The 13619-nt window shown below is 45.3% G+C and overlaps 1 protein-coding gene across 3 annotated transcripts in view; it reads left to right on the top strand.

The window, feature by feature from the left end:
- ARHGEF9 (Cdc42 guanine nucleotide exchange factor 9) overlaps positions 1-13619 on the top strand; it is a 202926-nt gene that overhangs the window by 121685 nt on the left and 67622 nt on the right. For all 3 annotated transcript variants that reach the window (XM_075573537.1, XM_075573538.1, XM_075573539.1), the window contains one exon: positions 7953-8144. In XM_075573537.1, the coding sequence (XP_075429652.1) occupies positions 7953-8144 (192 nt within the window). The remainder of the gene's footprint in view (positions 1-7952; positions 8145-13619) is intronic.

Here is a 13619-nt window from a genome sequence, read left to right as displayed (position 1 = left end):
TGCAGAGCGGTATAATAACATGCAGAGCGGTATAATAACATGCAGAGATATAATAACATGCAGAGCGGTATAATAACATGCAGAGTGGTATAATAACATGCAGAGCGGTATAATAACATGCAGAGCGGTATAATAACATGCAGAGCGGTATAATAACATGCAGAGCGATGTAACAACACGCAGAGCGGTATAATAACATGCAGAGCGGTATAATAACATGCAGAGCGGTATAATAACATGCAGAGCGGTGTAATATGCAGAGCGGTATAATAACATGCAGAGCGGTATAATAACATGCAGAGCGGTATAATAACATGCAGAGCGGTATAATAACATGCAGAGCGATATAACATGCAGAGCGGTATAATAACATGCAGAGATATAATAACATGCAGAGCGGTATAATAACATGCAGAGCGGTATAATAACATGCAGAGCGATATAACATGCAGAGCGGTATAATAGCATGCTGAGCGGTATAATAAAATGCAGAGCGGTATAATAACATGCAGAGCGGTATAATAACATGCAGAGCGGTATAATAACATGCTGAGCGGTATAATAACATGCAGTGCGGTATAATAACATGCAGAGCGGTATAATAACATGCAGAGCGGTATAGTAACATGCAGAGCGGTATAGTAACATGCAGAGCGGTATAGTAACATGCAGAGCGGTATAGTAACATGCAGAGCGGTATAGTAACATGCAGAGCGGTATAGTAACATGCAGAGCGGTATAGTAACATGCAGAGCGGTATAGTAACATGCAGAGCGGTATAATAACATGCTGAGCGATATAATAGCATGCAGTGCGGTATAATAGCATGCAGTGCGGTATAATAACATGCTGAGCGGTATAATAACATGCAGTGCGGTATAATAACATGCTGAGCGGTATAATAACATGCAGAGCGGTATAATAACATGCAGAGCGGTATAATAACATGCAGAGCGGTATAATAACATGCAGAGCGATGTAACAACACGCAGAGCGGTATAATAACATGCAGAGCGGTATAATAACATGCAGAGCGGTATAATAACATGCAGAGCGGTATAATAACATGCTGAGCGGTATAATAACATGCAGTGCGGTATAATAACATGCAGAGCGGTATAATAACATGCAGAGCGGTATAGTAACATGCAGAGCGGTATAGTAACATGCAGAGCGGTATAGTAACATGCAGAGCGGTATAGTAACATGCAGAGCGGTATAATAACATGCAGAGCGATATAATAACATGCTGAGCGGTATAATAGCATGCAGTGCGGTATAATAGCATGCAGTGCAGTATAATAACATGCTGAGCGGTATAATAACATGCAGTGCGGTATAATAACATGCTGAGCGGTATAATAACATGCAGTGCGGTATAATAACATTCTGAGCGGTATAATAACATGCAGTGCGGTATAATAGCATGCAGTGCGGTATAATAGCATGCTGAGCGGTATAATAACATGCTGAGCGGTATAATAACATGCAGTGCGGTATAATAGCATGCAGAGCGGTATAATAACATGCAGAGCGGGATAATAACATGCAGTGCGGTATAATAACATGCAGTGCGGTATAATAACATGCTGAGCGGTATAATAACATGCAGTGCGGTATAATAACATGCTGAGCGGTATAATAGCATGCAGTGCGGTATAATAGCATGCAGTGCAATGCATCACTGGGCTCTCTGGCAGGGAATGGGGTAAATAGCAGTGCTCTGCCCGAACCCTGTTCTCTATAATTACTGAACAAATCCACTAACTGTCACACAATACACAGTGACACATTGTTGCACACACAAACACAACACACAAAGATACTCTTATACACACACACAGTACACACAGTAGCATTTTTTTTACTTATTGAATTCTTCCTTTCCCCCTTTTCCCAAAAAGAACATAACTGTGGGAGCAATCGAGAGAAGCCTAGGTCTGCGTTATATTAACAGACCATTTATCGCAGGGACTGTTTCATCGCTCCCCTCTCTGAGCGCTGTGCCAGCGGTGAACAGGTTAAACTTCTCTGTTGCCAAATCCTAAGAGAATAGGGTTCTATTTTTGGAAAACCTCTAAGGATTTAACGCAGGATTTCCATATTTATTTTTGTTTTCCTGTCATGATATCATATTAGGAGCTTATCTTTCATAAGTAAGTGCTGGTTTCTGTCAGTGTAACACAGCACTGCTAGACTTGCAAATCTCCACATTAGCATTCATTTACATTGCATACGCGCTGGGAACAGTGTCTGCGATACATACAGCGCCGCTCTGGAGGAGTCCCTGGGATAGCGGTCACAGTCCAAGGACTCCGACAAGGGACATTTCAGAGTTCTATTTATCCTAAATTATAGCCAGGGATTGTAACCCCTGTATGGCCATAGGGGCCTGCACAAAAAGGGGGTTCTTTAAAAAGCTTCACATCATTTGTGAACAGTGATGCATGAAAAAGACTTCATAGAGGTCACTTAGATTGTAAGCTCTCCGGGGCAGGGATTCTCTTTCCTATTGTCTGACTTTGTTGTTTTTATTATAATTCTCTGTACTGTATTGTCTTTGTAAAGCACTGTGGGTGCTATATAAATAACGCTGTACATACATACACACACACAAACACACGCATATATACATACATACACACACATACAGTATACACACATACACACACATACAGTATACACACATACAGTATACACACACACGTATACACATACAAACATACACACATACATACAAACATACACACATACATACATACACACACATAACACACACTTTCATACACATACACACACATATATACACACACACAAACATATATACACACATACAAACATATATACACACACATACAAACATATATACACACACATACAAACATACACACACACATACATATATACATACACACACATACATATATACATACACACACACATACATATATATACATACATACATACATACATACATACATACATGTCAGAGGGTCTGCTAATTCTTGGAGTTAGGAAGTCTTCTTTCAATGGGGAATACCGACTGAAAATCAGTCAGAATTCACTTCTGTTCATTGCAAAATGCCATGCAGCTTTCTGACAAGAAATACAATAACATGCAACCTTGCATTTAGATTTGTTTTCCTGCAGCCCTGGCTGGGGTGGAATTGTAGCAGCACATTGCTGGGGATCTGTATGATTTTATTACTGTTAGCCAATTACAGGCGGGCAAATAAGGGAGTGGGGGCATCCAATCGCTTCATCAAGCTGACTAGCAGACATTAGGAGTGTTTACTTAAAGCAGGGGTCTCAAACTCAGTACTCAAGGGCCACCAATAGGCCAGGTTTTATGGATATTCCTGCTTCAGCACAGGTGGCTCAGTCGTCAATCAGTGAGCCACTGATTTGAACCACCTGTGTTGATGCAGGGACTGATTGAGCCACTTGTGCTGAAGCTGGGATAACCATAAAACCTGGCCTGTTGGTCGCCCTTGAGGACTGCGTTTGAGACCCCTGGCGTACGCTCGCATATCTTGATTTATTATTGTCTAAAAATAAGGAACATCTTGTCTCCCTGACGTGCACTTGAGTCGCCCTGCGGCGGGATTGGCGTCGGGTGAAATATAGCACTCGCGCTGGCAGGACAGCTGGTGGGAGGCAGAGTAATTGCAAGAAAGGGTGCTCGTTAATTATGTAGAAGTGCTGGGAAAGCCGGCAAGAGGCAAAATTAGGCACCGAGGGAGAAGACAACCCAGCGATAATCTTACCCCGCTGTAGCCTGAAGATGCCCGCCTTTCTGAGCCCGGGCAGGTGGGAATACGATGAGTTAAGTGGGTTCTCTTTGGCACAAACTCATGTTCTCTGAACTTCTTTAACCCAGGCTGCGCTGAAAAGCTATGTAATACTGCAGGGGGGCTCAACTTCAGTCCTCAAGCCCCCCCAACCGGTCAGGTTTTCAGGATATCCCAGCTTCAGCACAGGTGGCTCAATCCGTCCCTGCTTCAGCACAGGTGGCTCAATCAGAGGCTCGGTCAAAGACCGAGCCTCCTGTGCTGAAGCAGGGACTGATTGGGCCACCTGTAAAATTGTTACAGGTCATCAAATATGTCTAAGGCGGTGTTTCCCAACTCCAGTCCTCCGGGAACCCCAACAGGTCAGGTCTTAAGGATATCCCTGCTCCAGCACAGGTGGCTCAGTCAAAATGACTGAGCCGCTGATTGAGCCACCTGTGCTGAAGCAGGGATATTCTTGAGACCTGACCTGTTGGGGTCCCCTGAGGATTGGAGTTGGGAAACACTGATCTATGGAAGCCAGTTCCAGTGACCCACTCTTTCCTATGTCCACATTAAAGATGCAAGTTATCACTCGCAAAATAACGTGGCTAATAACTCCCAGGTTCCCATATACGCGCTCTGACACCCCGCCACGTGGCTAATAACTCCCAGGTTCTCATATAAGTGCTCTGACACCCCGCCACGTGGCTAATAACTCCCAGGCTCTCATATAAGCGCTCTGACACCCCGCCACGTGGCTAATAACTCCCAGGCTCTCATATAAGCGCTCTGACACCCCGCCACGTGGCTAATAACTCCCAGGCTCTCATATAAGCGCTCTGACACCCCGCCACGTGGGTTTTTCCTGCAGGTTCCTGCATCACACGGAAGGAAATTGCTTCTAAGGTTTGTCACATTTGCTAGCGATTGGGACGCAGAAAGGTTTCACACATCAGACCTTTCCTAGCAGGGAAAGGGGGCGCAGGAACCCCCCCCCCCCCGTTCCACCAGCAGCGTGTGAGGATAATATGGGCGCCATTTAACCTCTCCCTAACCCGCTGCAGATTATCGCCTCCGAAAAGATGCTAAAGTAGTTAAATCAGGGGTGGCCAACTCCAGTCCTCAAGGGTCACAAACAGGTCAGGTTTCCAGGATAGCCCTGCTTCAGCACAGGTGGCTCAATCTTCGACTGCGCCACCTCTGCTGAAGCAGAGAGATTCTAAAAACCTGATCTGTTGGTGGCCCTTGGGAACTGGAGTTGGCCACCCCTGCTCTAGATTGTAAGCTCTCCGGAGCAGGGTCTTCTGTACCTGGCTGTGTTTTTGTCTGTCCGTATCTGGTATGTCATTCTGTTTCCCCCATTATTAATATTAATACCAACTGAGACGGCCGCCTAATCGGTAACGCTCGCTCCCAATAAGTGGGACTACAGGCGCAGGAGGCAATGTTCCGTTTCACTGAGCAGAACAATATCTAGAACATTCCCTTCCCGCTCTGCAGAGGAGAGAATAGACTGCAGTTACCAACGTGCAGTCCCATGGACCTCCGCTCCTCATCCACTTCTGGCTGCACCGTAACATGATGAACACGTAGTGACAGCCCGATTCGCTGGGTGTCCGTTCTGCCCCATCACACACAAGTGATTCATTTGCCTCTCACTTTGCAGCCGTTGTGAAAAGTGCACAATTGTTAATCCTCCACAGGCTGGTTGCTTATGTAAGGGAACATTGCATGGTGCTTCTCGTTGGGGGGGATCCGGGGGTGGCCGTGTCCAGAACGTTGTGCCCAGCAGAGAACCGGCGATGTTCACTTGGTCACATATCAAGAGTTCTTCACTCCACTCCCAAGATGGAACGGGGTTTATATTCTATATCCACCGAAGCCGGACTCTTTCGGCCGAAATGACTCATTGAAGGGGAATTCTGGATAAATATTGGCCAATGCAGATTAAGCCCCAGAAATGGGTCAAAACACCTGAAAACAATTAACAGGGTTCATTTCTTTCACAAGTCTATTTTTTATTTTTCACATGTTTGGCCCCATTTTTTGCAGATTGGATCATTTATTAAATAGACGTTTCTCTCCTCGACAAGGAAGCCAATTTGGGGGAATTTCCTAAGTAGCAGGGTTTCATGCTCAGAAATGTCCGTGTGCCAATATCTCCCGGTGTCTTTGCAAATCTGTAGCCTGATCAATAAACAACATATGTTTGTGTTGCTGTCCCCTTGTATATGGTCGGTCGCACCTAGCTCTGGAAGGCTCTGCTGGCATTGTCATGTCTAACAGGTTGGCATTAGGATAATTATTTTAAAATGTCTTTAAATGTTGAACCCATTTTTTTAATAACCCTTTTTACAGTTAAAATGTGCAATCCCGCATAATCAGCCCCAAAACCCACAACCTGTCTTCCTTAAACTACTCTATCCAGGCGAAACAACAATATTTGGCTAATTTAGTTTTTTTTTTAAATATAGAAATTGATTACAAGTTACATTTCTTATGAGCCTCTCAATAGATTTATTAAATAACGTTTTCTCTTTGCTCTAATACCACCCTATCTGTATGAAAAAGGCAATAAAGATAAGGGATCGAGAGAGGGGGTGGATTTGCCCATGTAAACTCTTTTTGGACACGGTGACCTAATAGCCAGAGGGAATCCACCCCTTAGTAAGTCTTACCTCACTCACCATGTTTACAAACTTACATGGAACAAATGATTAAAAAATTGCATGTACAGTAGGTGACACATTTGATTAAAAAGGGGATTAATCACTCAGATGTCACCTCTTAAACCTGTGACTGGTACTTTGGTCCTCGGAGGAATTTAAATTATGTGAATGGAAGGATTTCCAGTAAAAAGAGTCAATAGGGTTTTTTTTTTAAAGGGCATTTCTGCATATTTTGCAGGACTGACCGCACCTCTGACCTTGCTTGCATCTCCTGGCCACAGCCTCTTGGTCAGTCATTGCTCTTACGGGTGTCCATTGTGTCCAGTGAGTGGGCTGGGGAGGAATTCTGCCACGGCTTGCACGCGGATTGCAGAACGAGGGATTGTTCTCTCTCTGCGTTGTGATTACTGAATATTCAAACCTCCCCCGTGAGGATTGTTCCGTGTCCAAGCAATTGGCGGTAGCTGAATTATTTGTGAAAGACATGTCCGTGTTTGTAATGCCGGACATAGAGTAATCGGGCCAGTAAAAACACTGCAACAGTAACAGAGTAACACAGAGAAATGGCGTGATAAAAAGACACGCTCTGTGTCCGCCGAGTGCCACCGTTTCTCTTTGCTATCATGATGTTCAGATGAATTCTCATGTCTTGTTAGACCTTAGCCCCCATAGACGCTTGGACTCGCTCCATGAATACGTGAATAAAGTCGCCCGTCCGTGCTGGGGACGCCTGCGCTAATGTGTTTATTTCCGGAGATTTATTTTTACTTTTTACCTGCATTTCTTTCTCCTCCATTTCAAGCTTCCTGAATTCTGGGGGGGATTGTTGAGGAAATGTTGAAATCTTCTCTTTACTAATATTTACTTGCAGTTTGATCATTCTGCAGATTTATTTGATATATTTTTATATATATTTTTTTTTTAAACTCCCAATATATACAATTATAAAATTAAATGTAATCTCACAACATTTGTGCAACATGAGGAAATAACTGACAGTCGCCTCTCTTTCTTACGTAATCCTATATAGCCTATCCTATATATCACATTGTCTCTAGTATTTTCTCTGGTATCTCTCTCTCTCCGTTTCTCCTGTATTTCTCTATCTCTCAGTCCCTTGCTCCTGTAGCTCTCCATCTCTCCCTCATGTATCTCTCTCCCTCTGTCTCCCTCTCTCCTGTATCTCTCTCTTTCTCCCTCTCTCTTTCTCTCCATCCTGTACCTGTTTCTATATCTCTCTTGCATCTCTCTCCAACTCTCTGCATATCTCTCCACCTCTCTCCATCTCTGCATCTCTCTACATCTCTCTCTCTCTCTCCTGTATCTCCCCTCCTCCCCTGTATTTCTCCCTTTTCTTCACTTTTCTCCCCTCTCCTGTACCTCTCTCCTTTATCTGTCCCTCTCCTGTATTTCTCCCTTTCCTTTACCTCTCCCTCTCATGCTCATCTCTCTCCCTCTCTCTCCCTCTCTCTCCTCTCCCACTGACACTGTCCTATCTCTCGCACCCCAGCTCTGGGTGAACCAGGAAGATGGACTGGAGGAAGGTACCAGCGAAGTGCAAAATGGGCACTTGGACCCGAGCTCGGACTGCCTGTGTATCGGCAGAACCCTTCAGAACCGCGATCAGATGAGAGCCAATGTCATCAACGAAATCATGAGCACAGAGCGACACTATATTAAGCACTTGAAAGATATCTGTGAGGTAAGAGGCTGCGTCAACCTGCAGAGTTCCGTGTGATGTCATTGTCTCGATGTATTATGACATCACAGCATCTTATGAAACACAATTATAATTCAAATTGGAGTTATTAATTGGTAGCTTTAAGACATAATGACATCAAAAATATATTGGTGTGCAAAAGGGGCGTTTAATCGTGTGGCCTAAATATTGTCATCATATTGTGTCATCAACCGTATCCTAACATAACGCTGACATTTCAGCAAATCGCCTACTGTATATATGACTTTATTCTTCCTTTATAGGATGTACGTATGTATGGGGTGCAGTACAGAACCACAATGCTGACCTAACAATCTAACGCCCCTATCCAACATGCGACATAACCATCTTTCCCCCGCAGTGGCACATACATTCGTTCCATTTATTTCAACATCGCTGCCCACTTCCCCAGGACCCCAGTGAAGGCGCCTTCACATCGTATGAAGGAAAATAATACTAGATGGGACCCTGTATTGTTTTCTTCTTTCTTTCTTTTTTCTTTTTTGTCTGGTCAGCGCCGGCCTCTTTCTGTGTTTCTCCTCCCCCCCCCGCCCCCCTGTAATATACATGTAACCCCCTGTGTCTGCTGTAAGCACAGGACATGGCCCTTTAAGAATTACATTCCACTAGACCACTACTAGACCATGTGACTGTGCTTAGCCAGTGGAATGACAGTGGGGAAAGGGATTGCTGCGGGGACTGGGGTGGCAGTTCATTTTGATATGGTGAGGCTGCTGCAGAACACTCTGCAAGGGCCTGCCCGATCCATGGAGTGAGGAGACTGGTGGATATTGCTGGCCAGTACAAAGTACAGGGACAACTCGGGGAGCCCTGCAACAGCTAAGAGGAGAAATATCAGGATTCAACAGCCAGAGGAAAGAAGGAGATCCCCCCGCATTGTAACAGCCAGAGGAAATAAGGAGATCCCCCTGCATTGTAACAGCCAGAGGCAAGAAGGAGATCCCTCTGCATTGTAACAGCCAAAAAAAAGAAAGAGATCCCCCTGCATTGTAACAGCCAGAGGCAAGAAGGAGATCCCCCTGCATTGTAACAGCCAGAGGCAAGAAGGAGATCCCCCTGCATTGTAACAGCCAAAAAAAAGAAAGAGATCCCCCTGCATTGTAACAGCCAGAGGAAAGAAAGAGATCCCCCTGCATTGTAACAGCCAAAAAAAAGAAAGAGATCCCCCTGCATTGTAACAGCCAGAGGATAGAAGGAGATCCCCCTGCATTGTAACAGCCAGAGGAAAGCAGGAGATCCCCCTGCATTGTAACAGCCAGAGGAAAGGAGATCCCCCTGCATTGTAACAGCCAGAGGAAAGAAGGAGATCCCCCTGCATTGTAACAGCCAGAGGAAAGGAAGAGATCCCCCTGCATTGTAACAGCCAGAGGAAAGAAAGAGATCCCCCTGCATTGTAACAGCCAGATGATAGAAAGAGATCCCCCTGCATTGTAACAGCCAAAAAGAAAGAAAGAGATCCCCCTGCATTGTAACAGCCAGAGGTAAGAAGAAGATCCCCCTGCATTGTAACAGGCAGAGGCAAGAAGGAGATCCCCTTGCATTGTAACAGCCAGAGGAAAGAATGAGATCCCCCTGCATTGTAACAGCCAGAGGAAAGAAGGAGATCCCCCTGCATTGTAACAGCCAAAAAAAAGAAAGAGATCCCCCTGCATTGTAACAGTGAGAGGAAAGAAGGAGATCCCCCTGCATTGTAACAGGCAGAGGCAAGAAGGAAGAGATCCCCCTGCATTGTAACAGCCAGAGGAAAGAAGGAGATCCCCCTGCATTGTAACAGCCAGAGGAAAGAAGGTGATCCCTCTGCATTGTAACAGCGAGAGGAAGGAAAGAGATCCCCCTGCATTGTAACAGCCAGAGGAAAGAAGGTGATCCCTCTGCATTGTAACAGCGAGAGGAAGGAAAGAGATCCCCCTGCATTGTAACAGCCAGAGGAAAGAAAGAGATCCCCCTGCATTGTAACAGCCAGAGGAAAGAAGGAGATCCCCCTGCATTGTAACAGCCAGAGGAAAGAAGGAGATCCCCTGCATTGTAACAGCCAAAAAAAGGAAGAGATCCCCCTGCATTGTAACAGCCAGAGGAAAAAAGGAGATCCCCCTGCATTGTAACAGCCAGAGGAAAGGAAGAGATCCCCCTGCATTGTAACAGCCAGAGGAAAGAAGGAGATCCCCCTTCATTGTAACAGCCCGAGGCAAGAAGGAGATCCCCCTGCATTGTAACAGCCAGAGGAAAGGAAGAGACCCCCCTGCATTGTAACAGCCAGAGGAAAGAAGGAGATCCCCCTGCATTGTAACAGCCAGAGGAAAGAAAGAGATCCCCCTTCATTGTAACAGCCAGAGGAAAGAAGGAGATCCCCCTGCATTGCAACAGCCAGAGGAAAGAAAGAGATCCCCCTGCATTGCAACAGCCAGAGGAAAGAAAGAGATCCCCCTGCATTGTAACAGCCAGAGGAAAGAAGGAGATCCCCCTTCATTGTAACAGCCAGAGGAAAGAAGGAGATCCCCCTGCATTGTAACAGCCAGAGGAAAGAAGGAGATCCCCCTGCATTGCAACAGCCAGAGGAAAGAAAGAGATCCCCCTGCATTGCAACAGCCAGAGGAAAGAAAGAGATCCCCCTGCATTGTAACAGCCAGAGGAAAGAAAGAGATCCCCCTGCATTGTAACAGCCAGAGGGAAGGAAAGAGATCCCCCTGCATTGTAACAGCCAGAGGAAAGAGATCCCCCTGCATTGTGACAGCCAGAGGAAAGAAAGAGATCCCCCTGCATTGTAACAGCCAGAGGGAAGGAAAGAGATCCCCCTGCATTGTAACAGCCAGAGGAAAGAAAGAGATCCCCCTGCATTGTAACAGCCAAAGGAAGGAAAGAGATCCCCCTGCATTGTAACAGCCAGAGGAAAGAAGGAGATCCCCCTGCATTGTAACAGCCAGAGGAAGGAAAGAGATCCCCCTGCATTGTAACAGCCAGAGGAAGGAAAGAGATCCCCCTGCATTGTAACAGCCAGAGGAAGGAAAGAGATCCCCCTGCATTGTAACAGCCAGAGGAAGGAAAGAGATCCCCCTGCATTGTAACAGGCAGAGGAAAGCAGGAGATCCCCCTGCATTGTAACAGCCAGAGGAAGGAAAGAGATCCCCCTGCATTGTAACAGCCGGAGGAAGAAGGAGATCCCCCTGCATTGTAACAGCCAGAGGAAAGAAGGAGATCCCCCTGCATTGTAACAGCCAGAGGAAGGAAAGAGATCCCCCTGCATTGTAACAGCGAGAGGAAAGAAGGAGATCCCCCTGCAGTGTAACAGCGAGAGGAAAGAAGGAGATCCCCCTGCAGTGTAACACAGATTATGTTCTCACAGTAACTGTAAGGAGCAGCAGCTGCATCTGTTTGAACCCAGAGCTGCAGTGAAAGTTTATTGTACAAACACCCTGTCTGATCACAGGGCCTGGGAACTAATATGCAGTGACTGTGAGATATATAAAGACAGAGGGGCAGAGTTAGTTATTTGTTTTAGTAGGATTGCAGAAATACTGTGTGGTTATGTGCTAGCCCTGTTGTAATTCCTTACAGTTTTGTTGTGTGTAATTACTCCTGCTTCCTACTCTGTGTACCCCCCTATAAGAGTTAAACCCAAAATTACAGGACCCAGCCCCCACCGTAGTGACAGGTTCTATAGTCTGAGGGAAAGTAAAGAGGGGTTACATAAATTACTTCGGTCCTTTTTTGTTAACCTTTGGGATCACGTCACTCGCGGCTTAAAATATAATGAGCTCAGCCCTTCTCTGACTAAGCACAATAAATCCCAAAAGACTTAAACTGTGAAGCGTTCCTCTTCTGGTGCTTAAAACCGGCCAACTTTCTGCTGATGGGGCAAATTCAATCAAATTAAAGAGGGATATTTGATGCTGTTTGCTTTGCAAGAGCCCCTGAGACCGTGTGCTCAATTTGGAAGCTCTTTGCTCATTTAATGTGGGTTGATACACTGGCAATAAGGTGTGGGTGTAATTCTTTCTATCTATGGTGCCTGCAACGTCCCGGCTCCCTTCCCCAAAGTAAGTAAGGCTGGTGAGGGAAGGGTTAAACACAAACATGGCATGACGGGGAGAGTTATGGTGGTTACATTATTAATGGTGTGCGTGTCTCTAGGAGGTGTGTAACTCCGCATGTATTTATAGCAATCCCACGGCTAGGAAGCTGTTTGCTGCAATGTTCATCTTGTGGCATCACCGGGACGTATCATTGTGACAACTTGTATGATCTGGTGTATGGTGGAATTGGTCATGATATGGCCCGAATGTATCGTCACTTACACCACCACATGGGGCAGTATTACTGTTCTTTACAGTAAGGGCAGTTACAGTGTGGGATTTACTACCCATGGAGACTGGGATGGCAGATACAATAGACTTGTTTAAAAAATGGCTGGACATCTTTTTAGATAGGAAAGGTATGCAGGGATATACCAAATAAGTAACACGGGAAGGATGCTGAGCCAGGGAGTAATCTGATTACCAATTTTTGGAGTCAGGAAGGAATTTATTTTTCCCCTTATGAGATATCATTGGATGATATGTCACTGGGGTTTTTTGTTTGCTTCCTCTGGATCAAAAAGTAAGTATAGATATAGGATAATGTATCTGTCGCCTAAATTTAGCATAGGTTGAACTTGATGGACACGTCTTTTTTTCCACCACATCTACAATGTAACTATGTAACTATGTAACAATGTAACTATGTTTTGCCATTGGGCCCCCTCCTTGATTCAGGATACAAAGAAAGATGCCCAAGGAGCAGACCCCCCACCCCCCCCAATATTACTTGTTTTGAATGTGACTCTGTGATGTCCTTTAAAGCAGATTAACACCGTTTTATTTCATTTAAAGAGGCCCAAAGCCTGCAGAAGAACTTTCACATGGCAACTCCCGCTCACTTTCTCCATTCCACCAGGCAGCACCGAGCTGCTTTACATGCAGACTACAAAGGGTCTTATAAAAACAAATATATCTTCTCAGTTAAGTTTTTTGGGGACTACTAATTTCAGTAAGTGAGAAAGGATCAGCAGATATTGCATGTAGATTTGGGGATAATTTTCTTGTAATGAAATACACAGTTAAAATAAATCGGTAAGCAGGGCGAGAATTAGAAAGGTGGAAACAGACATACTGCTGTATACAGTGATGTGAAGAAATCTTTAAAATAAATAAACATGTCAGGGGAACTGCCCCTTTAAATCCCCCCCCCCAAATTCTATTTATAAGGATCAGGGGATTATATATTGCTTTTTATTTGTCACTGTCTGTATCTTCCAGTGTGTACGTCCCTCCTGCTGTGTGGTCTTCTGGGCCCCTCGGGTTGGAAACACTGATTTAGGGCAGGGGGGCTCAACTGCAGTCCTCCAGCCCCCCCTCCCCCCCCCCAACAGGTCAGGTTTTCAGGCTATCCCAGCTTCAGCAA

This window comes from Ascaphus truei, chromosome 16, assembly GCF_040206685.1.
Source record: "Ascaphus truei isolate aAscTru1 chromosome 16, aAscTru1.hap1, whole genome shotgun sequence".
NCBI lineage: Eukaryota > Metazoa > Chordata > Amphibia > Anura > Ascaphidae > Ascaphus > Ascaphus truei.
This window is presented reverse-complemented; position numbering and strand designations above follow the sequence as displayed.